Below are 25,749 nucleotides of genomic sequence, written 5' to 3'. Positions count from 1 at the left end.
GGGAGGGGCTGGACCAGCCCAGCCTCCTGAACGTTATCAGGCCCTGCTCTGCAGAGGTGGGAGCTGTGGCTTTGGGGCCTTTGTCCTGTGTTATGCTTCTGCTGTGGAGACTTCCAGGGTTCTCCAGACCTCAGGAAGAGCCTGAGGCCCTCAGGGAGCAGGTGCGCCCAGGGGCGGGGAGGCCACGTGGGGTGAGCAGGGCGGAGGAGCATGAACCCTGGCCTCCGCAGTGGCATTCAGGGAGGAAGCTGGGAGGGGCGGCAGGGTGGCAGGTGGAGGACAGGAGGACTTGACCTCACAGGAGCTTGAGATGGACAGGACTGGGAGCGAGGAGGCCAGCTGGGGGTGTTTAGAGGCTGAACTGGAGACCAGACCAGAGCTGCTTCCTGGGGCGCTGAGGTAGATGTCCAGCTGGTGGTGGTGGGGAGGCACCTCTTAGAGTTTTGGTAAATGTACCAAATAAGAAAACAACAGCAGGGCAGGCATCAGCTCACCACCTCCACTGCACCCCAAACTCCAGCGTTCAACCTGGCCCTCCCTTCTGAGCACCTCCTGCTTCCCTCCTGAGCACCTCCTGCTTCTCTCCCTCTTCCAGCTGCAGAGCCCGAGGATGTGCTGCTGTGGAGAAACCCACGCCCTGCTCAGAACAGGACACCCCACAGCTGCTCAGGACAGGATACTCCCAAATGATCTCAGGTCCCTGGAGGGACAGCTGGGGGCTGCAGACTGGCTCAGCCCCAGGAGGGCACCAGATTGCCCCCTCGGGCTGAGAACCCAGTGTGAGAGTCTGGCTTTAAAAATAAAAGCCACCTCTGGACAAGACAACAGCAGTGTATGGACCCCTGAGAGCCCTTGAACCTGTGCCAGCAGGAAGCCCCCAGGTCAGGGTGTGCCCCGAGGCTGCTGGAGCGAGATGGGACTGTGCCCACCGGTGCCGCAGTCCCGTGATTCCAGGGGCGTGCCATTAGGAGGGAAATTTCAGCTGAAATGATGGGTGGCGTGGTGGCAGGGGACCCCTCTACAGTGTTAGATACGGCTAAGCAGTCTGTTTCTCCATCTCCAATTCGATTGCATATGCACACCCGCCTGGAGAAATGATTTCCAACAAAACCACGTTTTCATCATGTCAGCTGGCTGGTTTCTGGGTGCACGTTCTGGACAGTCATTCAAGACACGTCGGCAAATGTCCCCTGAAGGGAAATGTGTGGCTTGGTGGCTCCGGCTGCTCAGGCCAGGAGGAGCTGATCTTCAGGGTGGCCTCAGCCGCACGTCCCTGCCCTGGCACAGCCGTGGCTCCCACACATTTCTCCCCCGGCCCCCACAGGCGGGCCCAGGGTGTGTTTGGTTCTCTTTTGCCTCCTCAGCTGCAGCCGGGGTGTGGCCCTCACAGCACAGCCTTGAGTTCCATGACAAGTTAGACCTTCTGCCCCTGCGTGGAGCCTCCGGCCCATGAGATGAGCAGTGCATAGAGCAGTAATGCATTTGACGGCATGAAAGTTCAGGAAACGCTGCATGTTAGGGGGACAAAGAGTGATGGAGAAATCAGGCAGGTGACATAGTTCATGTTACCGGGAGCTTAGCTGCGGGGAAGGAGGAGGGCAGGCACCCACCTTGGGGGCACACAGGCCGCACCTAGGCTGCCTGGAGGAAGCAGGATGGAACGCACTGTGGAATCTACCTTGGAGAATGACGGGAGAGATGAGGGTGGGGACCAAGCAGACGCTTGTAAGGTGGGGAAACAGAGAAGGCTTCCTGGCAGGGGGCAGGGGAGGGCCAAAGTAAGAGGGTGGGGGCCTTTTCAAGGAGTAACAGGCAAGAAACAGTAAAAGAGGAGAATGAAAAGTTAGGAAAGAGAGAAAAAGAAGGAACATTGGCCTATCCAATGTGGCAGATCTCTTCTGTCTCCTGCACAAATGGGTGGTGGGCAGGGCAGAGATGGGGAGTAGAATCCTCCAGGGCTCGGGCCCCTTCTCTTACTGCCCTTGGATCCTTACTGAATTTGCCTCAGGGTCCAAGATGATTGCATGTGCGCCAGCCACCACATGTGCTATCCTGGAAGAAGCGTCCCTCCCAGAATACCACCACCTTTCTGCTGACCTCCCCTTGGCCAGAACCTAGTGGTCTGGACTTATCTAGCTGCAGAGTAGGCCTGGAGATGGCCTCTGCTAGATGAGTGCGTGGCCATCCTGAATAAGATCGTGGCTCTCTAAAAGGGAAGGGAAAGATGATACTGGAGCAGCCACTCTCGGGAGGCTGAATCACCACAGCCACCAAACGCCCAGCTAAGAACATAAGCCGCTTTCAAGTTTATTAGAGGCAGGCAGCACAGGCTTTTGAGCAGGAAGGAAAAGTGATCGGGTCTGACCGTCAGCCCAGAGCCCTGGGGGCCAGGGTGGAAGGCGGACTGGGGCAGTAACACCAGGCTATTTCCGCACTGACATACCGAGCGCTATCGGGTCCAAATCTTGTGTCGGTCAAAATAATTAGACAAAAGAATGTCTTGGCAAAGCCCGTTCCTTTCCTCACTCCCTCCTAACCTGGGAAATAATGGCCCAACCCACCGGCTCTCCATCAGTATCCAGGCAACCTCCCAATTCTGACAGCGCCCTCCCCACGGCCCTGCAGATGTGACAGCCTCCCTTCGGCCCGAAGTCCCACCTGGTCCTGATCGCCTGGGCGCTGCCATCAGCCCTTTTCGAGCCCCGTGCATTGCATGCCCACAGGCCTGTACCCACCCACCGCCAGGATGCCGGGCAGCTCCACCACCCAGTGTCCCTCTGTAACCTCTGCTGCACTGAAGAGGTAGCTTTCCAGGTAAAATTCAGTACACGAAGTCCCACTTGAATTTCAGGTCAACAAAAAATCAATTTTAGTGTAAGTATGTCCCAAATATTGCATGCGACACACTTAGACTAGAAATAAGTGCGCCGTTGGTCCATCATTCAAGCGTAACTGAGCCTCCTGTACTTTTACCTGCTAAACCTGGCAAACTGAATTTGAAGGGGGTTTCCGGAAACTGTGTGTGTGCTCCTCAGCCACATTTGGGTTAGAACGAAGAGCCAAGGTCCAATTTCCAGGCAAAACCCAATGGTGTCCTTGCGCCCACCTGCTCCCTCACCTGGACACGTGCCAGGAATATGCCAGGCAGCCCTGGACCCAGGACTAGCCCTCACCTGGCTTGGGGGTTGATTTTCTCTGACACCTTCCAGAAGGGACCAGTTTGCAGATGGCACCTGACCTCCCTTCCTGGGAAGCCGCGGGCCTGAAGATACCTTCCAGGGCTGTAGAGCTAATTAACGCCAGGCCTCCAGGCCAGGGACTGGCAGAGGATTCTGAGGGTGTTTCAGCCTCGGGCAGCACCTCCCTGGCCCCCATCTGCGGGCCTTGCCAATGGACACTGCTTCCAGCCGTCCCGATGAGGCAAGATTATTCCTCTCCGCTGGTGCCAAAGCAAAATGAAATTCCATTGGCTTTTTTGACACATTAAACAAGAACATTAGGAGTTCTGCGGGGGTGACCATATTCTAATACGCTTGGAAACTCTGGCAGGGATGCTAATTCCCTCGCCTCTTTGTACAGGAGAAGCAGTGAAAGAATCTCAGTCAAGCAGCCTGCAGGGAGAGGAAAGCTGAGACTTTTTTTGTTTTAATAGGAAGTGGTGCTTAAAGTAGTAGAGAGGTCACAGGGAAAATCTGTAGCGTGACGAACACAGTTATTGCGGAGGAGCTGTTGCCTTCCGTGTTCGAAAGCGGGTAACACGCGTGCACAGGCCCCGCTTCTAACTTCAGGGAAGCTGAGCCCTGGAGTGAGCACTCTGGAGGCATGGGCATGGAGCTGGCTGTCACCCCTGGTGTATGCGGGTGGTGGGGTCTGCACCCCTGCGGCCCTGCCCCACCAGGCAGGGCAAACCACAAAGCACCCCTTCCCTTCTCCAGCACGCTCTGTTCTTTGCATGCCCTTAGGGTCATTCCTGCTTCCCGGAAAGACTCATCTCCCCGGATTGTTTTTTAAACTCCTACTCAACCCTCAAGACCCATCTCGCAGTGACCTTTAATGACCTAGGCTCAAGCTAGCCCTGCCTTCCCCTGCACACGGCCCCATTATGTTCCAGGAAGCTTCATTCATAGTTGTCTCCTACTCAAAAGTGGCTTCCCCGGGAGCAAGGAGCTGTTTAATTTGAACCCTGTCCCCAATGTTTACCACATAGTGGGCAGAATGTGGCATTAGTTGAAGTCATTAAGGTCTCTAAATATTTAATCCTTTCCACAACCCCGGCAGGGATCCATTTCTGACGTCAGTGGAATAAAATGCAATTACACTTTAACCTGAACTGATGCTGACAGTTTTTGGCAGAGACACCCACCGCTCCCAGGCCCCAGACCCTCGGCTGGCTTCTTCTGCTCCAAGCTGGTGGCTTCTTCCTCGGGGAAGGTGCTTCGGGCAGCATGGTGCCAGGACGGAGGCCTGGAAGATTCTGTACTACGCAGCATGGGGCCACATTCAGTGGCTGGAAGTGAGTCACAGGCTCGTCCAGCTCAAGGGCAGGGTCAGTGGGAGTCTGTCCTCACACCAATGTCAGAGCCCTCCGAGCGGCGTTCCAGGGCAGCTGTCCTCTAGATGGGGACCCAGAAAGTTTGTGCTTTAACTTAATGATGCCAGCATCTAAGCTCACAGCTCTGGACCCCACAGTGGGCAGGGGGTGAAGCGCAGGGCTGAGCCCTTGACCACAGTGTTCCTGCTTCCCCTGTGCCGTTGCAGGCCTCAGTTTCCCCAACGCTTTTGCCTGCACACCTGGGTCCCACGTCCCCAGCCTGAAACAGGGTCTCCTCATCACCGCTGCCCTGCCATGTCCGGAAGTTTCCTGATGGCTCTCAGGCATCTCCCTCGGAACCCGTGTCCGCATCAGCAAGGACAGGCGAGGCCAGCGTGGAGGAAGATGTTGACTCTCGTTAAAAGAAAAACTTTACACAAATTAAATCTAACGGAGTTTAATTGAGCAAAGAATGGCTCTTGAATCAGGCATCCTCCTGAACCAGAGAAGGTTCAGGGAGACGCCGGCGCTGCCATGACACCAGAGAAGATTGATGGACAGACAAAGAGTGTGACTTACGGACGGAGCGAGGCCCAGAAGCAGCCGCACTGGCTCCAGCTCAGGGTCCGCTTGACTGAACAGGGTTTGAGCAGTGGGCTGCCTTTGGCCAAACCTAGATGACTGGCACAAGAGTAGGCTGCAGACCACGTACACATCCCGTTCGGTACAGCTCACTGTGTGCAGACACTGTCCGGCTGAACCTAGGTGGGGAGGCAGCTGATCGCTCTGAATTCTCAGTGACATATCAGTGGAGTTTGCAAGAAAGGAGAATTTTCCATTCATGCAAACTCCGCCAGCATGCCTAGGGCGGCCTCCGGGGCAATGCCCCCAACACGAGGACTGGCATGTGGGCTCACCAAAGACTCACACGTTCCTCCCAGGTGTTATGGCCGCAGGACTCGGAGAACTGGAGGTCCAGGCACTGGCTCATACGCGCTCCAGCCCAGAAATGCCCCCCAGCCATGGCCAGCCCTCCAGGCTGGGAAGTGGCAGAGGCAGACCGCAGCATATCTGCCGTGTGAGTTTCCGTCAGGGTCATGTTGTGCTGACCTTTGCTCTGCAGTGTCCCTCTGGCAGCTCCTCGGAAAGCAGCTGTCCAGTCCGGGGGTGAGTTTCCACATCCGTCACTGCTGAGGGAGCGCACAGCGATGGGTGACTGAGAAGCTCCTCGGAGCTCCAGTTCTGAAGTCACACATGCTGGATTTCAGGCTGGGATCCAACTGCCCCTTGTTGTGGGCCAGTGTGCAGTCCTTGGCTGGTGACCCCACTTCCCTGTCTGCAAAATGGGGTCCCCTTTGGGAAGCCAAGGCGGGTGGATCACGAGGTCAAGAGATCGAGACCATCCTGGTCAACATGGTGAAACCCCGCCTCTACTAAAAATACAAAAAATTAGCTGGGCATGGTGGCGCGTGCCTGTAATCCCAGCTACTCAGGAGGCTGAGGCAGGAGAATTGCCTGAACCCAGGAGGCGGAGGTTGCGGTGAGCCGAGATCGTGCCATTGCACTCCAGCCTGGGTAACAAGAGCGAAACTCTGTCTCAAAAAAAAAAAAAGGGGGGATCCCAAGACCTACCCCTTGTAGGGCTGGGAGGATCTACCCAGCAAGGCCCGCACGGCCTCAGGCCCCCGGCAGGTCCCAGAGTAAAGGGCACATTGGCACCCTTGTTGCCCTGGGTGTTGCTACTGATGTCATCGAGAGCTGCTACTCCCCAGTCTCCACTGCCGTCCGCAAATTTGGTTAAGAAATAGCAGCTAGAGCTGGGCTGATCTGCGAAGCACAGAAAGCGGTGCTGTATCAACCAGAGAACACTTTTCCCCAGCACCAGTGATTCCTTAGAGACCTGTGAGCTCAGGCATCAGCTCTGGTTTCACGAGTGACAGAGGGACAAGACACAGAATGACACCAAGGGACCTGTCGGAAACACCCCCCAGGTGTTCTCCGCATCCACGACAAGAAATTAAAGAGCCGGGTGCTGTGGCTCATGCCTGTAATCCCAGCAATTTGGGAGGCCGAGGCAGACAGATCGCCTGAGGTCAGGAGTTCGAAACCAGCTTGCCAAGCATAGTGAAAACCCATCTCTACTAAAACTGTAAAAAATTTAGCCGGGCCTGGTGGCGGGTGCCTGTAATCCCAGCTACTCGGGAGGCGAGGCAGGAGAATCGCTTGAACCCAGGAGACGGAGGTTACGGTGAGCGGATATGGTGCCACCACACTCCAGCCTGGGCAAGAGAATGAGACTCCATCTCAAAAATTTAATAATAATAAAATAAAATAAAGACATGATGGTATCTTCTCTGTAATCAGGGAAAAGGAAATAGACAAAGTATATGAATGCTTTAAGGAAACTTCTGGAGATAGAAAACTAAAAAACTATCCATTTAAAACTAAACTAAGTAAGCGCTGAACAATGCCACCTTTTCCCCAAACTGTCGTAGATGAGAAGCTGATGTGTCATTTAAATGGTGACTCTCAGATGACTCTTTCAATTCCATTTATATTTTAGTGATTAAACCAAAGTGATTTATTAGAGTCTGACGGAGGCATTTTCTCCCGGTATCTTAAAGCACAGGTCCCATCAAAAGCAGCCATTCGCTGCCATTAGTTCCATGTTGGTTTTGTTTTATGATCTTGTTTTGTGATTTATAACTTTGGTTTTCTTGAGATTCCGTCTTCGTGTTGTTGGATCTGTGCATAAATCAGGAAGCAGCTCCTTCCCTTGAACGCGCTAAAATAGTCACCGCTTCACATCCGTGACCCTCCTGGTTACACCGCTGACACCAGCCAGGTTGAGCTGGGCGGGGGGGGGTCCGGCCCATGCACTCGGGGAGGGAAGCCTGTGGTCTCCACACCAGCAGAGGAGAGGGGCGCAGATGCACACACCTCCCGAGCGGGAAAAAGGCAGAGTCAGGACGGAATTAGCAAGATGTGCTCCCTGACTGCTACTTCTAAGAAAGCCGCCAGCCGCGCTGCCAGCCGTGATAATTGACTTTATTATAGCATCGACTGATAAATTGATTGATTGATAGATGTCAGACGGGGGCATGGCCGAGGTGGGATCAGGTGTGTGCAGAAAGAATGATCAGCTCTACTGATTCAGTGCAAATCACAGTTAGAATAAGCCACAGACACACAACCCCAAGTGCTAAACACACAGGCACACACGCACACACAGGTACACACGTGCACACACAGGCACACACGCACACACAGGCACACACGCACACACAGGCACACACACGCACACACAGGTACACACGTGCACACACAGGCACACACGCACACACAGGCACACACAGGCGCACACAGGCACACATACACACATGCACACACAGGCACACAGGCACACATACACACACGCACACACAGGCACACACAGGTACACATGCACACACAGGCACACACACGCACACACAGGCACACACAGGCACACAGGCACACACGCACACACAGGCACACATGCACACATGCACACACAGGCACACAGGCACACACAGGCACACATGCACACGCAGGTGCATGCATACACACACGCACACACAGGCACACACACAGGCACACATGCACACACAGGTACACACACGCACACACAGGCACACACGCACACACAGGTGCACACATACACACACGCACACACAGGCGCACACACAGGCACACATGCACACACAGGCACACATGCACACACGCACACACAGGTACACACGCACACACAGGCATACACGCACACATGCACACACAGGCACACACGCACACACAGGCACACACGCACACACAGGCACACACACAGGCACACATGCACACACAGACACACGCACACACAGGTGCACGCATACACACACACGGGCACACCCACACATGCACACATACATGAGGGTGCACACACACACACACACGATGCTTTCAGGGAGGACTGAGTTTATGATTCCAAAGCTGGAGGAATGGCTCAGATGCTTCCTTCTGAGACCCAGCTGGAGGGGGTGACCCAGCCCACAGGTCACCTTGGCTCACAGGGGTGGGTGCCAGGGCATGGGGGCAGCTGCTGACCCTCAGAGTCAGGTCTGCCCATCAGGAACTGACATGGAAACCGCAGCCTGGCCTTCATCCCCAATGCCATGTGTCCCAGATTCTACCCTGGCCAGGACTGTCTTCTCACACAGCACTTGGCCCAAGTCAGAGTGTCCCCAGCTGCATCCAGGGTCACCAAAGTCCCTTCTGTCCTCTGTGCAGGGAGACACTCGCACCCTCAGATGCTGATCTCTTCAGGAATGGCGTGGGCACTGGCTCCGGGGGAGGGGGGGGTCAGCCTTGAGTGGCCCCTGGAGAGGAGATGGTGCTGTCCTGCCCACCATTCCCTCCTTCTGAAAGCCAAGTGCTGGGATGTCCACACCAGCCTGCTCTCCTACTGGACCCCTGCTCCACCCAGCAGCCCCCATTTGTCTTAGAACAAGGTCAACAGAGGTGCCCATGCCCGTGCCACTGTGAGAAGCCATCTGCTTGTTCTCTTTCATAATTGCGATTATTTTATTTTTGTGAGAATTACACACGTGCATTAGGACAAGCTTGAGACCCAAGATCTGAACCTCAATCTGACAGCAGTCCGCGCTCCCCAAGTTTGGGGGTCCAATCGCAGCCCAGCGGTGCGCTGAGTCCAGTCCACTTCCAAGGACGGGTTCCAGGTCCGGCTTAGGATGAGAGATACACCCGGGCACACACACCCTGGCACACACACCTGCACACACGCTTGCAGAAACACCTGCACACTCACACACACCTGCACACACACGCTCGCACACACACCTGCACATACACGCTCGCACACACCTGCACACATGCTTGCACACACCTGCACACACGCTCACACAAACACCTGCACACACACGCTCGCACACACACCTGCACACATGCTTGCAGAAACACCTGCACACTCACACAAACACCTACACACACGCTCACACACACACCTGCACACACCTGCACACACGCTCACACATGCTCGCACAAACACTTGCACACACACGCTCGCACACACACCTGCACACGTGCTTGCAGAAACACCTGCACACTCACACAAACACCTGCACACATGTTCACACACACATGCACACACACACACATCTGCACACAGGCTTGCAGAAACACCTGGACACTCACACAAACACCTGCACACACATGCTTGCAGAAACACCTGCACACTCACACACACCTGCACACATGCTCACACACACCAGCACACATGCTCACACATGCTCGCACAAACACCTGCACACACACGCTCGCACACACGACTGCACACACACACCTGCACACACGCTCGCACACAGCTGCACACACACCTGCACACACCTGCACACACACGCTCACACACCTGCACACACACACACGGTCGCACACACCTGCACACACACTCACACACCTGCACACACACACACGGTCGCACACACCTGCACACACACTTGCACACACCTGCACACACACGCTCGTGCACACACCTGCACACACGCTCGCACACACCTGCACACACACGCTCGCACACACACCTGCACACACACTTGCAGAAACATTTGCACACTCACACACACACCTGCACACACATGCTCACACACACACCAGCACACACACCTGCACACACACACACTGTTTGTCTCGCTCCTCACTTAAAAACTGTATTTAAACTTCTTTCAAACTGATCTATTGCCAAAAATCCCTCTAACTTACCATTACAAAAATAATCATTACCAACTCCATAAATCAGGAACTTACAACGATGATGGTAGTCGCTGGTATAATGGTTGTTAATGAGATGGATGGCATCCTAATCACTGTCACAACCAGTATCAACTGCAAATCCTTCCTCACACTCGGGGGACAGGCCTGACCCGGCCTGAGGCCATCTCTCCACTCTGAGTCCCCCAGACAAATGCCTTGCTCCGGTCAAGACGAGAGCAGGGTGGGATCTGGGCCCCTACCAGGGCTCAGGCGCTGCCGTCCAGCCTGAACTTCCCGCCTGAGCAGCGAGCGTCCGTAAGCGTGTGCTCCCTCAAGTCATGGTGCCCACGGCCAAGCTGTCCCTGCAGTACTGCCCATGCCACTGGCTGGCTACCGCAAGCAGCACTCCACAGAGGGGACATTCTGCCCTTCTACACCGGAATGGCCATGTCCTTCTAGGGTCCCAGCTGGAGTGGGCCTCTTCCCACCTGGGCAGCAGCTAAGGAGGAAGCTGTGGGGTCACTCAGGCTTCGTGCCTGTGTACCCGAGGGACAGGTAACAGGGTGGGGCGTGGCAGTGTCATTTAACACATGCATGCACTTCCTGCCCCCAGACACACACACCAGGGCACAAGGCCCTCTGCAGTGAAGCCCAGGCCCTGTTCTCCTTGTCACCAGTTTATGACACAAATCTCAGCACTGTGTCAGGACGTCAGGGGGCTCAGGAAGGCCCCACGAAGGCCCTCTGGGTGAAATATCGAGGAGAGAGGGTTCCAGCGCAAAGTGACTGAGACCTGGTCCTGGGTGGCCCCCGTGAACAGTCCCCTTGGCTGGACGTCAGCCTTGCTCTTCTGGGGCAGGCTGTCACCTGTCTGTAGGACCCCCCCACCCATCTGCTATGGGCCAGTCAGCTGAGGCACAGTGCCTCGTAAATGGGAAGTTGCTCCCTGTGTCCCCACAAATGTCCCTTATGGTTCTGTGAGACTTCTTCTGCCAGGATGGGGGTTGGGGGGATGATGCACAGATGTCAGCCTGGACAGCCTTATCTTCTCCATGCGTGTTTTCTGAAACAGGTGGAGTTCAATGAATATGCCACCAACCAAACAGGAAACGTCAGGACTGCCTTTGGGTGCAGGTGGTGAGTGCCAGGAAGAGCCCCTGCCCTGCACGGTCAGCCCCCAGTGCCCACGGTGGAGAGTGTGTGGTGTGGGTTTTGGGGTACAGAATGTGGGGTGTGGGGCTTGGGGTGTGGATTGTGGGTTTTGAGGTGCAGAATGTAGGGTGTGGGGTGCAGTGTGGGGTGCAGGGCGTGGGGTGCAGTGGGGTACAGTGTGGGGTGCAGGGTGGGGTACAGTGTGGGGTGCAGGGTGTGGGATGCAGGGTGGGGTGCAGTGTGGGGTGCAGGGTGTGGGGTGCAGGGTGCGGGGTGCAGGGTGGGGTGCAGTGTGGGGTGCAGGGTGTGGGGTGCAGGGTGTGGGGTGCAGGGTGGGGTGCATTGTGGGGTACAGGGTGTGGGGTGCAGGGTGTGGGATGCAAGGTGGGGTGCAGTGTGGGGTGCAGGGTGTGGGGTGCAGGGTGCGGGGTGCAGGGTGTGGGGTGCAGGGTGCGGGGTGCAGGGTGGGGTGCAGTGTGGGGTGCAGGGTGTGGGGTGCAGGGTGGGGTGCATTGTGGGGTACAGGGTGTGGGGTGCAGGGTGTGGGATGCAAGGTGGGGTGCAGTGTGGGGTGCAGGGAGGGGTACAGTATGGGGTGCAGGGTGTGGGGTGCAGGGTGTAGGGCATGGGTATGGAGTGGGTACAGCAGCAGGTCCTCCTGTGGGCTGGTGGCCTTGAGGCTGGGTAAGAGACAGTGGCACACAGCAAGAGCAGGCACCGCCCTGGCAAATACACCATCCAGGTCTGAGCCCTCAGGTGAATTTGCTGGGGCGGCGCTGCTAGCAGGGGGCACCTTCATCCAGAGAGCGGCATGTGGGCCACGGAGGCGCCTGGAGCCTCACACTGAGAACACGCAGCCCCTCTCTGAGGCAGAAGCCCTGCCCAGAGCCCGGCACCCCAGCGCCGACACACACCAACCTCCAGGTGAGTCGGGCAAGTCAGAGACAGGACAGACCTGTCAGTGGGTTTGAGTAAAAACATTCCTGAGGAGAGTATTTTTAACAGATCATTCATTTGCCGAAAACCAGCAGCTGATAAATATTGAATTGCACTTCTCCACAAATACAGCAATTATCTCCCCAAAAGCAGGAACTAGTGCTGCATCGCGGTGCGTTAATAAATGTCATTCAGCTAATTGAATTTCTTGATTGACTAAAATATTCCCGATTCTGAAATTTAGTCAGACAACAGGGAGGTTTCCATGACGACAGCTCTTCCCAGGTGTCGAGGTGGGGAGCGGTTGTGGTCCCTGCTTCTGGGAAAACCCCAAGAGTTCCAGGGCTCCCCTCCAGTGAGCAGGGTGAGGGCAGGGTCACCCCGCTGGTGACTTACCCCGCTCCATTGGGTGGATGTTAGCGCTGGGGCACCTGGACCCTGGGACACCTGGCCCCACCGTTCTTGGCCCACTGCTTCCAGCCTCTTCTCCTTAGAGACATGGGGTGGCCTTCCCCACCCAGCCTCCCTGTCTCATCGCCCAGTTTGGAGACCTCCAGAGTTCCCATGTGCTAGGAGGAGGAGCTCCCACCCCAGGCCTCCATGCCCCTGGCCCTGTGGTCCTGTAGCCTGGGTTCCCTGACCCACCCGCGGCTTTGGAAAGTCCCCCTCGCTCTTCATGAACAGAGTCCCCAATGCGCCAAGGGCTGAGGAGGGCTGCTGAGGCCTGAGTCACTTCCTTCCCCAGCGCCCAGCGCCAAGGAACCTCCCTCCGTCCAGCTACCCACCAACACGTGGCTGGGGCTCCATCTTCTCCTGGCACCCAGCACCTGCTGTTGTGTGTGAAATAGGGTGTTGAGACCTGTCCTGCCTGGGACCACTCGTCCGGGTCCTGCACCTGCCAGCCTGTCCTTGTCCTCTTTTCTGGGATCTCATTTCTCCAGTTTTCCATCTCGTCTGTCTTCCAACATTTCTGTCTCCTGCCCACTCTGCCAAACTGCTGAACATGTTCACGTCTCTTCCACCTTAAAACCAATCACAAAAGCACACAGGAGCCTTCTTACTTCCACGTCCCACTGACCTGCCAGAATCTCTGTCGTTCTTCCGAGCCACGCTCCGTGGGAAAGCCATCCTCCTGTCCAGTCCCCTCGCCATCGGCCACTCAGCCCCAGCTTCGAGCACCCAAGCTGGCATCTGTTTTTGCCAAGGCCACTGCCAGGCTCTTCTGATCCTCCAGGGACAGCCGCTGGGTCTGGCTTCTGGGCGGAGGAATGGCTGCTTCTCTTCCTGCCTCCCTTGGCGCCAGCCTCGAGGCAAGCGCCTTCTCATCCAAACTTCCCCACCTCAAGCGGAGAGGCTCTGGGAGGGGCCGGGCTGGGGCCATTAGCTGCTCTCAGCCACTGGAAAGGAAAAACAGTCAGACGGAAGGTGGAGATGGAGCTTTCTGTTCGTGCCTGGATTTGCTCTCGGCAACCCTGGAACGGACAGATCTGGCAGCGTTCATGTGTCAGGGGTTGTTGAGCACCTGGTACGCTCAGTGCTGGGGATCAGAGACGCTGCCTCCCTCCCTCCTGCGAGCACAAACTCAGACACCCCAGTGTCGGGGAAGGGTTGGCAGCCTGCCCGCCCTCCACAATCCTGGGGCTGCGTGCCCACCCTGCTGACAGCCTTTGCGGCCTGGAGTCCCACCCAGGTTAGGAGACCCCTGGGGCATTGCCATCTGTGTTGATGAAGGGCTGGGGTTGTGCCATTAGTGACCCCAGGAAGCTGGCGCAGTTCCCCAAGTATTACAGGGGACGCCCTCTCTTGCCCATTTGTCACCAGGAAGTGGACGCACAGTTGACGTGGAAGTGGGGTGCAGTCCATCTGGGGAGCTGTGTGCTCGGGGCACATTAGACTACCCTCAAAGTGCTGTCGGGGACACCTGGCTGACCGCCTGGCTGTGGGGCAACCCTCTCGGGAAAAGCAGCGACACCTCCAGGCCTCAGCATAGCAGTCACTGCCCCAGGAGACCTCCCTGCCCCACAGGCCCGCTAGGTGCCCGCCGCCCTCCTCTGTGCATCCCACAGCCTCTGTCCCTCATGCTGCCCCCAGGCTCCCCTCTTATGCCCCTTACAGCTGCAGGTTTCTCCACATTCTGTGGCCTTGGCACCGACAGTGCTGCCAGCCATGCCCACTTGCTCGCAGCTGTGCTCCCCAAGTACACACATGGGCATCGGTGCCGGCAGCTTGAAAGCACCCCAAAAGCCACCTGGAGCACGCTGACAGTGTTCAGGGATTCACGGGCCCCTTGGGGTTTCTGCCTCCATCCCGTCTGTTCTCCTCTTTAGATGGGAGAGGGAGGCTGTTTCTGGGCTGTGTGCACCAGGTGATGGCTTGGTGGCTTTTCCTGCTTTCTCTCTAGTAACCCTCCCGACCTCCCAGGACAGCACCGCTGGGACTCCCCAGCTGCAGGCAGAGGGCTTGGGATCTTCACGCATCCCTGTTCTCCTAGAGCTCACGCCTTAGAGATGAGAGGAGGGGCTGAGGCCCAGCCAGCACCCCGCACGGCCTGGCAGCTGAGAGTTACACAGGAAGTCTGGCTCAGTGAGGCCTTGGGTCCGGCAAGGACGAGTGACCCACGGGTGCTTGCACTGATTCTGATCTTGTGAAGATGGGCAGGCTCTGAGCTGGAGGGCTCACAGGAGGCAGCGGCCGGGGCCCGGACAAAGCTCTCATGGGCCTGTTCCATGAGGAGACACAGATCTCTCCGCGGGAAGGGGCAGGCTCAGGCGCAGGAGGAAGCCCAGCCGGCGAGCTGATGGGGCGCTGTGCAGCCATCACGCGTGGCCTCCGTGATGTACGGACTAGTCCAGGTGAGGGTTTCAGGCCCAGAAATCTCCGTGGAGAGCATCCCTGCTCCAGAAATCACCACACACAGTATCGTTCTGAACTTGCCAAGGTTCTGCGGTCACCAGGCCCCCCGGGCATGCAGGGAAATGGGTCTGGAGCCCAGGTGGACACCATTTCCATCTCAGACCTCAGCACCTCTCTGCTCTGACGTGCAGGTGGCAGCTCCCTGCTTCATCCCCACGCTCCACCCTGGGAGGCAGGAGCCTGCAGGAGCCAGAAGGGTTGTCACCACGGTGCTCTCCCCACATGCCTCCCAGCTCTATGTGAGATTGTGGGGGCATGTGGCCTCAGGAGTTGCTTCAGGAGCAGACACCCTGCAGAGTCTGACAGGGTGCCGAGCCCCTGCCCTGCTCTGCTGAGAGACACTCAGGCCTCATCTGCTACTGACCAAGGGATGAAAGGGGGGAGTAGTTCCCCCGTGTGGTTCTCACGATAGGGAGTGAGTTCTCACGAGAGCTGATGGTGTCATAAGGGGCTCGTTCCCCTCCACTCAGCACTTCTCCTTCCTCACACGGGATGTGTGAGGTGTGCACCAGGGGTGCCCCTTGAGTTGGGGACGAAACCCGGGCAGAGCCTGGAGCGACGGAGTCTTTAATCTCAATGCGGGGTGTCAGCAGGAGCAGCAGGCTGGTCCAGTGCTGGATCTGTGGTCTGTCCCTGGCGTCCTCCCGGGCATCCTGGAGGCCTGCAGCTCCCGGCTGTGGCCGGGTCTTCTCCCTCTGTCCTTGGGTCCCCCCGCAGCTGCCGACTGGATTAACCTTGAGGATGGACAGTGGTGGCCTGGCTGTGGAGTGACAGCCAGGAAAGAGCAAATATTGACTCCTCACCTCAGGAAAGGGGCAGCGTTCCTTTGCAGGCGCACGCTGACCTTGCTTCCACGGGAATCGATAGAAACCTCTCGAGTCAATAAATCTTCCTGTTTCTTTCAACAGAAATCCATGCACCTCACTAACGTTACTGCCCTGCAGTGCTGGGCAGGAGCAGGTCCAGGGCCTGTGCCGGTGATTAGGGGGCGGTTTCCCCTCAAAGCATCAGACTCTCCTGACTGAGACAACTAAATACGCCTCATCTCCGAGACTGCTAACACCCCCAAAGCATTCGCAGCCTGCTGGGCGCCCCCCTGCCTGCAGGAACAGCATGCCCACACCCCGTCCCCTGCACAGTACACAATCTCTCTTGTCTGCCAGGCAGGCGACTTCACCCACCCTTTGAGGGAGCTTTGAGGAATAAGACACAGCCTCACTGTGGAAGGCCAGAGGGTCCCCTCTCCTCCCTGTGAGCTCCATCTGCAAAGCCTCCCCTAGCACAGCCCAGAACTGAAGACCAGAGGCCCCACGATGCAGCGGGAGGGATAGAGGCCACTTGGGGGGGTCCTGCGACCCGGAACAGCCTGGTGGAATTTAAGCATCGCTAAGAAGGAAGTTGAGGAGCCCCGGCGTTCCTGGAGTGTGGGTGTGTGGTCCTTAAACGCATCCCTCATGTTTAGAAACAGCCCTTCCTCTCCCCCCGCTGTCCGAGCAGCTCTAGATTCTCCGGGCAGCCGCTTCCTCCCGGGAGTTCGCTGAAAGCAGAGATGGATCTCCCAGCCACGCACCTCTGAAGCCCGAGGAGCTCGCATGACTTTAAGCAGAGGCTTGTGTGGCTGGAACTCCTCTAGTGCAGATACGGTTGGGTTCCGTGTCTCATCAAATCTCATCTTCAGTTGCAATCCCCGTAACCCCCACGTGTCAAGGAGGCACCAGGTGGAGGTGACTGGATCTTGGGGTGGTTCCCCGGTGCGGTCCTCATGATAGGGAGTGAGTTCTCACCAGAGCTGATGGTGTCGTAAGGGGCTCGTTCCCCTCCACTCGGCGCGTCCCCTTCCTGCCGCCTGGTGGAGAAGGTGCTGCTTCTCCTTCTCTTCCACCATGACTGTAAGATTCCTGAGGCCGCCCAGCCCAGCTGAATGTGAGTCAATCAAACCTCTTTCCTTTATGAATGACTCAGTCTGGGCAGTTCTTGACAGCACTGTGAAAACAGAACGATACAAGTGACAAAGGCAGTGAGGCTCATGGGCCTTGGAGCTCACGGGGAGGCCAGGGCAGGACGGACCTCTCCCATCTATCCTCACACCCAGGCCCCACAGCTCTGCAGGCAGCACTGGGCTCCGGGAGGAGCTGCGGAGATTCAGTCTTGGGGGCTGGAGGACAAACGTGTCATGCCCTTGGTCCCTTTGCCATTCACTCACTCACTCACAGGCCTGCATTTGTTCAAACACCCAACAGAGTCCACCCTGGGCGCACCAGTGCTGTTCCCTGCTCAGAGCCTGCTCTGATTCTTCTGGGGAGGATGGGTTGATTCCACGGGTCCCTGCCTTCCCCATCAGCACCTAGGCCCCAGTCCCGGGCTGAAGCCCACAGGCCAAGGCTACTTTACGGGGAAGTCCCTTCTAGATGGTGAAGGGGAAAGAGAGGAAAAGCTATCCAGCAGGGTGTGGAGGGAGGAGGGTGGGGAGGTGGATGGGGAGAGCAGTGCACCTGCCATGCTAGGAGGCGACACAGGCGACCGTGAGGCTGCCCCTCTCGTGCTCTTTGCTGTTTCTGGTGGTGAAGGCTGTGCACGCTCCACCCTGGGGATACAGGAGCCTGCAGGAGCCCCATGCCTGTGCTGCAGCTGTCCTGGGACAGCACTGCAGCAGGGACCTTCTGCGGTTCCTCGCAGCCCCCTCTTTCCCTTTTCCCATTCCCACCTCCTTCTCCCAGCTCAGAGGTGTGTGTCTCAGCCACTTTCCAAAGCAAAACCCTCATAGTGAGCCAGGGACCCAGGCAGGGGTCTGGCAAGGCCCCCCTCCCACCTCTCAGACTATCGTCTCTAGAGACAGAACACGCACCCGGGCATCGCAGTGACTTTGGGAGCTGGCCGTCACCCCAGGGTGCCCCACACAGGACTAGCCTGGTGGGTACTGACTCTGGGAACTTCCACACCTGGGAACCCCCTTGCACCTGGGTCTCAGCTCATGGTGACAGTCCTCTTGGTTCCTCCCTGCCAGCCCCGAGTCTTCCAGGGACAGCAACGCACCTGAGGGACGTGGGCCCTACCAGCATTCACACTGCGCTTGCCCCCGCTTGCATCCAGACCTGCGAGCGGCGTATGTGCTGTGTGCAGCTGACGAACCTGCACATCCGAGCCCCTGGTCCAAGGCCCATGCTCTCATTTCCTGGTCCACTTCCATTTTCCCCTACGAAGGGCAAGACTTTCAGCCAGACACCAGGAGGATTTGAGCTACGGTCTTTGCCTCTTAAAGGAATCCAGTCTTGAAGTCTGAAGGAGGCACATTCAGAGGATCATGGGCTGCAAGGCGAGATGCGACGACCAGTCAGGAGACACAACGGAAGGCGAGGCCCCATTTACCGCAGCCACAAAAGAGATAAAATACCCACCAATACATTTAGCAAGAAGTCGGCAAGACCCACCTGAAGACGACTTCACGGCATTCGTGAAAAAAAAAAACAAAAATGGAAATTCACATGGTCAGGACAACTTACTATGGCAAAAATATCCAAATGCAATCGCCATAAAAATACTAATGAGTTGCTTTCTCTGGGATTAGTTTGAGGGGATTTAACCTTCATTGAGAAAAGTAAAAGCAAAAATACTCAGGAAAATGGAGGGGAAGGAGGCGGTGCCTGGCTCTAGCAGGCAGGAGTGATTGATGGGGAGTCAGCTGTGGTCCCAGAGGAGGGTGATGGCAGACCGGACGGAGGCACAGGTAGGAAGCCCAGAAACAGCTGAGTCAGGAGCTGAGTCAGGAAAGTCCTCCTTGGAAGTGTGACCACGACACAGCGGGGCAGGATGGCCAACACAAGGCACAGCCCGGAGGACAGCCCTACCTGGCGACCTGTGTGTATACACGTGTATGCATGTGTGTGAGAACACGTGCGAGTGTGCATGTGTGTGCATATGTGTGAGGACTCGTGTGCATGCAAGTCCACAGTGTGAGGACACGTGTGAGTGTGCACACATGTGCATGTGTATGTTTATGTGCATGTGTGTGAGGACATGTGGGTGTGCATGTGTGTGCATGTGTGAGGGCCCATGTGCTTGCATGCATGTCCAGAGTGCAAGGATACCTGTGAGTGTGCACACGTGCATGTGTGTGAGGTCACATGTGTATGCATTAATGTGTGTGACACGCATAGGTGTGCATGTGTGTGCAAGTATGGGGGGACGTGTGTGTGCCTGTGCACACCTGCATGTGCATGTGTGAATGTACATGTGTCCCAGCCTGCCCCAAGGCTCAAACAAGCTTCCCCAGAGGAGCTGCCATTTTCCTCCAGAAACAGGATTTCCTCCCAAAAACCCAGGAATTACTGATCCCCAACCCAGCGGGAGGCACCTCTGCGTGGCTCGGCAGGTCTGATGGTTGCGGTGATGGCCGGGAATGCCTCTGTGTGCTCCGAGCCAGAAAGCAAAACCAGGCATCCACATGAGACCGTCACGGGCACCCAGGACATGGCTGACAATGGACGGGAGCCGGCATGGTGAACAGGGCTGCCCCCTGTTGCCCCACAGGTCCCCCCAGGCTGGCAGTCAGCAGCGGCTCCATCGTGGAGAGTGGGAGCACTGGTTTACAGGGAGTGACCAGTACAACACCAGCCTGCAGGCAGGAGGAGCCTGGAATGCCCATTCAGAGGCCTCGGCATGGCACCTGCAGCCCGCTCCAGCCTTGAGAACACACTGTGCTGGGCAGGGAATGGGCTGGCAAGGGCCCGACTGTCTCCAATGCAGGTGGGAGAACTAAGGCAGAACCGGCCCAGACGGGCAGCGGTGCTGGCCTGGCCCTGAGCGGGCGCCTGACCATGAGCAAGACAATTAACAGTCACGCAAAGCTCCAGCCAGCAGGCAGGGTCCCGCACAGCTCCCAGAGCACACAGGGGTGACACCAGGGGTCCCGCCGTCCAAGAGCAGACAGATCACAGTGGAAATGAATCGTGTTGAAGCGCAGCGTGTGGCAGCAGGAGCACTTGGTTGCTAGCTCTATTTCTGAAACATTTGCACCACTCCAAGAGGAACCCTCAGCGCCAGGACCCCATGCGTGGGCAGCTGCCGATCTGTGCCTCTCTGTGGATTACCCTGTTCTGGATTTTTCGTATGAATGGGGTAACCCAGCTTGCTACCTTTGGTACCAGCCTCTCCGTCAGCACCATGTTTTCAGGCTCATCCACCTCACAGCTGTGCCAGGCTTCATTCCCGTTCACGACTGCATAATATTCCACCACACAGCTCTCCTGGGAATGCACCATCTCCCTCCATTCTAATTTTTAATTTTAATGTTTTTTTTGAGATGGAGTCTCACTCTGTCGCCCAGGCTGGAGTGCAGTGGTGCGATCTCGGCTCACTGCAACATCCACCTGCTGGGTTCAAGCGATTCTCCTACCTCAGCCTCCTGAATAGCTGGGGCTACAGGCACGCTCCACCAAGCCTGGCTTATTTTTGTATTTCTAGAAGAGACAGGGTTTTATCATGTTGGTCAGGCTGGTCTTGAACTCCTGACCTCAGGTGATCTGCGTGCCTAGGCCACCCAGAGTGCTGAGACAGGTGTGAGCCCCTGCGCCCAGTGCCTCTCCATTGTAAATGTGATTTTCTGTCACCATTGCCACACTGAAGAAATCATCCCTTTTTAAATTATCATCTTGTGTCCATTATTATGAAATGACCCTCAGTGGCCACGGTGGGTTTATGTTACAGAGAGCCCCTTAACGGATTTAAAGGATGGTCACATGTCGAAAACGTTGTTTGCTTGCAAGTTTTTACTATTTCAAACAAGGCAGAGATGGGCATTTTTATAGCTAATTCTTTGCATATATCTATATATTTTTTAGGACAAAATCCTAGGAATGAAATTTCTAGGTCACATCATGCCCATTTAAAGGCTTTTTATAGAGCTTGAGAAATTGCCCTCCTTAAAGATAGAGGAAACAGTTGTGCCTCCTCCCTCCAGCTGTGTGTGAGTGAGTCCGCTCCGGTGGTGTTTACCTCGGTGCAGATGTTGAGGAGGAGGGACACAGCTTTGCAGACGTCCTCATGGCAGTCGGCAGTGGCAGCAGGCTCAGGCATACAGAAACGTGAGCTAGAAAGGAAGATTGAGAGAGTGGGGGGCGGGGGGGAGAGAGACAGAGAGACAGAGAAAGCGAGAGGGAGAGAGAGACAGAGAGAGAGACAGAGGGAGAGACACAGAGGGAGAGAGAGACAGAGACAGAGAGAGAGGAAGAGAAAGAGAGAGAGAGAGACAGAGAGAGAGAGGGAGAGACACAGAGGGAGAGAGAGACAGAGACAGAGAGAGAGGAAGAGAAAGAGAGAGAGAGAGACAGAGAGAGAGACAGAGGGAGAGACACAGAGGGAGAGAGAGACAGAGACAGACAGAGAGGAAGAGAAAGAGAGAGAGACAGAGGGAGAGACACAGAGGGAGAGAGAGACAGAGACAGAGAGAGAGGAAGAGAAAGAGAGAGAGAGACAGAGAGAGACAGAGGGAGAGACACAGAGGGAGAGAGAGACAGAGACAGAGAGAGAGGAAGAGAAAGAGAGAGAGAGAGACAGAGAGAGAGACAGAGGGAGAGACACAGAGGGAGAGAGAGACAGAGACAGAGAGAGAGGAAGAGAAAGAGAGAGAGAGAGACAGAGGGAGAGACACAGAGGGAGAGAGAGACAGAGACAGAGAGAGAGACAGAGAGAGAGACAGAGGGAGAGACACAGAGGGAGAGAGAGACAGAGACAGAGAGAGAGGAAGAGAAAGAGAGAGAGACAGAGAGAGAGACAGAGGGAGAGACACAGAGGGAGAGAGAGACAGAGACAGGAAGAGAGAGAGAGAGAGACAGAGAGAGAGACAGAGAGAGAGACTGTGTCTGCTGCCACGGTGACCACATCCGTTTTCCGTGGATTTAACCACAGATCTTTTGCTCCAGTTACGTGGTCGCCATGAGGGGTCCACATCCCCAGTCTCTCTCCCTTCCTGGGCCACTGTGTCCACAGCAAAAGCTGTCCCAGCTGCCACGCCTGGATGCATCTTTGCCCTGAGCTGAGTTAATTCACAGCAATTGTCAATCAGCCTCCTGAGGGGCTGACCCTAGATGGGTCCCTCTGTGGGGCGGCGCTGTCACCGGCCTCGGCCGATCTGGGCCTCTTGAAACCCTGCGGGCGTCCTAACTGCTGCACTCTGCCTCTGTTCTCGCCACCCCTGCTGGCCGGCTGGCTGGTTCTTTCCTTAGCTTAGTTCTTCCTGGAGGATCTTGTGAAATGCAGCTGCAGCGACCACGAATCCATCTCTGTGGCCCCTCCGACCCTCCGTCCAGCTAAGCCTGCCTGGAGATCTTGAGTTGGTGCAGATACTCCAGCCCTGCACAGTCCACACCTGCAGTCTCCCTGTTTTAAACCCAAATTCCCAGCATGGGCAGCAGGACAGGCTGGGCTGGGTGAGCCATCTCATCACCCCCATGTGGCTGAGGACTGAGTGGAGCTGCACACACGGCTCTCCGGGCGCCATCCCTGGACGAGGAGGCGGCAGGGAAGAGGACTCGCTGGGAAAAACGTTCCAAAGATGGAAGTCTCAGGAGCCCCAGCTCCACACCCCCAGAGTGGGAGAGGAGCACACACGGGGTGCTGGGTGGAACTTTTGGCAAGAGCCACCAAGTGTCCCCAGGGCTGAAAGCGAGAGAGAGACATGGGGTCCTTCCGAACATGGCCTGGTGAGCGGCCTGGACCCCGGCCAGGCATCCATTCCACTTCCCTGAAGCCCCCGCCCACCCTAGCCGCAGTCCCTGGGATTAGATGCCCACCGGGAGAAGAAAGCACTGCGGGGGAGAGAAGGTGGGCGTGGAAAGGCAGGTGCCCTCCACCTGGGCGGGTCCAGAGCACCTGAGAGCCAAGGGCACAGCCTGACCACCTGGGGCCTTGCTCCTGGCTCACCCCCCGAGGCCCCTGCCTTGCCCAGTTTCTCTCCTAGTATTTGTTTTTTTGCTGCTACCAACCTGTTCTGGATCTTTCGTATGAATGGGGTAACCCAGGTTGCTACCTTTGGTACCAGCCTCTCCGTCAGCACCATGAAGCTTAATCAAAGTCATTAGTCTCCGCTTAAAATTGCCCTAAATGAACTCCGTCTCGAAGCTGTGTCAGGGCTGCCTGCCCCGGGATGGGCCTATTAATCACTGCTCACAGCTGGGGAGCTAGCAGCCCCCGAAGATGCTTCCAGAATGAGCCACGCAGGAGACAGCAGGACCACTGAGACAGGGCACTGAGTGGGGAGGAAGAGGAGGAGGGGGAGGAGGAGTAAAGGAAAGGCGGAGGAGGAGAAGAGGATGGGGGAGGAGAAGGAGGAGACGGGGGGGGGGGGGGGGGGGAGGAGAGGGTGGAAGAAGGGAAGGAGAGGGAGAAGAGGGAGGAGGAGGAGGGGGAGGAGCAGAGGGCGTGGGAGGGAGAAGAGGGGAAGGAGGAGAAGAATCGGGAGGAGGAGGGGGAGGAGCAGAGGGTGTGGGAGGGAGAAAGGAAAATTATGCACATTTGAAACAAACAAAACCCAGGGCTCCCACCAGAGCCTTTTCTCCTCTGCCCGCTCTGGAATCTGATCCCGGCAGCAGCCTCAGGGTTCAGCCAGTGCTGAGCCGGGAGTCAGTCCTGCAGGGCAGCCCAGCCTCACAGAGCTGCAACTCAGCCTAGCAGACGGCGTGGCCGTGGGGCCTGCCCAGCTCCTTGAGTGGACAGCAGGCCCCAGACTGGGCCTCTCTGGGGAGCTGTGCCGGAGAGGTCCCAGACAGGAAGGTCCTGCTGGCTGGGTGGGAGGTCCCCAGGCCTTAGGGAAGGCACAGACCCTCCCGAGGGGTGACGGGGTTAGAAGGCAAAGGGCAGCCAGGGAGGGAAGGGGGAGAGTGTGCAGGGCCTGTGTGGGGACTTTGGTAAAATGCTGATTCCCGGGCCTTGCCTGCGTTTTCTGGGGTCACCACCACATAGCACCACAAACTGGTGTCTGAAACCACGAAATTCATCTGCACAGAGGCCGAATTCGGAAACCACAGTGCCCATGGCCTGCTCCCTCCAAGGGTGCTGTGGGGTGGGGAGGGGGAGGGGTCCTTCTTGCCTCTTTCGGCTCTCGGTGGCCTCCAGGGTCCTTGGCTTGTGGAGCCACCCCTCTCCTTGCTCCCGTTGTCAGTCTCCTGCATGTGTCTGGCCCCTCTACACTCCCATGAGGACTCGTGGCCTTGGATTCAGGCCCCCAGGGCGAATCGGGCTGCTCTCCTTATCCCGACCTCCCGACTCACATCTACAAAGCCCAAACCAGCTCACACTCCGGGTTCCCAGTTAGGCCGTGGGAAGATGTTTTCTGGGGGCCACTTGGCTTCACCCTGGGAGTGATGTAGGTCCCCTTCCCCGGGACCATGCGGGACCCGGCCCTGGGAGCTCTAATGTGTGGTCCGGTGGGGGCCTCGCTGAGTGTTTCCTTCAAGTGCCACTTGAGACTCACGGGAAGACTGGGCATGGCCCCGAACCCTCCACTTGCTCACTCCAGAAACCGTTCCAGTCTGCTTCACTGAGAAAGGAAAACGAGGACATAAGTTTTGTCCTTCAGGATCCCGTGAAGTCTGGGAGACGGGGTTGATTAAGAAAAAGCTTATCTTTTAAAGTATTCGGGGGCGGGGCATAATATCTTTGTTTGTGGAGTGAAATGAATACCCCGTTGATAGGTTTTGCTGCTGTGTATCTGTCTCTCTCAATCTAGCCACAGGAGGTGACCTCCAAATACAGCTAATTTAATCTGCGGCAATAACCCTGCAATTGACTTTCCCGAAACTGATGTTAGATGAAATCGCTGTTCCGCTGAGCCTGCCTGTCGTTAGCTATTCCCTGTGAAAGGCCTAATGTACAGCGTTTAAAAATCCCCCCCATGCTGTCAACTTTCATAAACGCACTCTTTTATTAAGGAATTAGCAGCGAAGCGGGTTGTGGGGCGTGGCGGTATTTGGGGAGATGATCAGGACCCAGCCATGCGCAGACAGGATGTCCGTAGACCCAGGTTGTGAGTGGCGGGCCACAGAGACGCCAGTGCCACCTACCCTTGGGACAAGGAGGATGTGAGGACCCCAGGGGAGCAGAGAGGAAAGAGGCCGGCTGCCCAAACCCGCAGAACACACACTGCTGAGCAAGGCTCTGATCTGCTCCGACTTGGGGTCAACCCACCGCTAACCTCCTCGGACCATGGACATCCTGTCTGCCCACGGCAGGGTCCTGAGAATCTGCCCAAATGCCACCACGCCCCACACCTCGCTTTGCTGCTAATTCCTTAATAAAAGAGTGTGTTTCTGAAAGGTGACCACATCAGGGGGGAGGTTTTTTTTTGTTTTGTTTTTTGAGACAGAGTTTTGCTCTTGTTGTCCAGGCTGGAGTGCAATGGCATGATCTCGGCTCACTGCAACCTCCACCTCCTGAGTTCAAGCAATTCTCCTGCCTCAGCC

General features: G+C 56.6%; 1 protein-coding gene across 3 annotated transcripts in view; it reads right to left on the bottom strand.

Annotated features, from left to right (window-relative positions):
- Positions 1-12,439: 12,439 nt before the first annotated feature.
- Positions 12,440-25,749, bottom strand: part of TAFA5 (TAFA chemokine like family member 5) — a 306,441-nt gene continuing 293,131 nt past the window's right edge. The window contains exons 4-5 of one of the 3 annotated variants that reach the window (XR_013527484.1): positions 18,329-18,601; positions 12,440-17,278 (exon numbers count right to left, since the gene is read on the bottom strand). Coding sequence is in view for 1 of the 3 variants with exons in the window: in XM_054242696.2 (XP_054098671.1) it covers positions 17,243-17,278 (36 nt within the window). In the remaining 2 variants the exon portion in view is untranslated. The remainder of the gene's footprint in view (positions 17,279-18,328; positions 18,602-25,749) is intronic. The other 2 variants (XR_008475380.2, XM_054242696.2) reach the window with 2 other exon arrangements.

The sequence above is a fragment of the Callithrix jacchus genome, chromosome 1 (assembly GCF_049354715.1).
Source record: "Callithrix jacchus isolate 240 chromosome 1, calJac240_pri, whole genome shotgun sequence".
NCBI classification, from domain to species: domain Eukaryota; kingdom Metazoa; phylum Chordata; class Mammalia; order Primates; family Cebidae; genus Callithrix; species Callithrix jacchus.
This window is presented reverse-complemented; position numbering and strand designations above follow the sequence as displayed.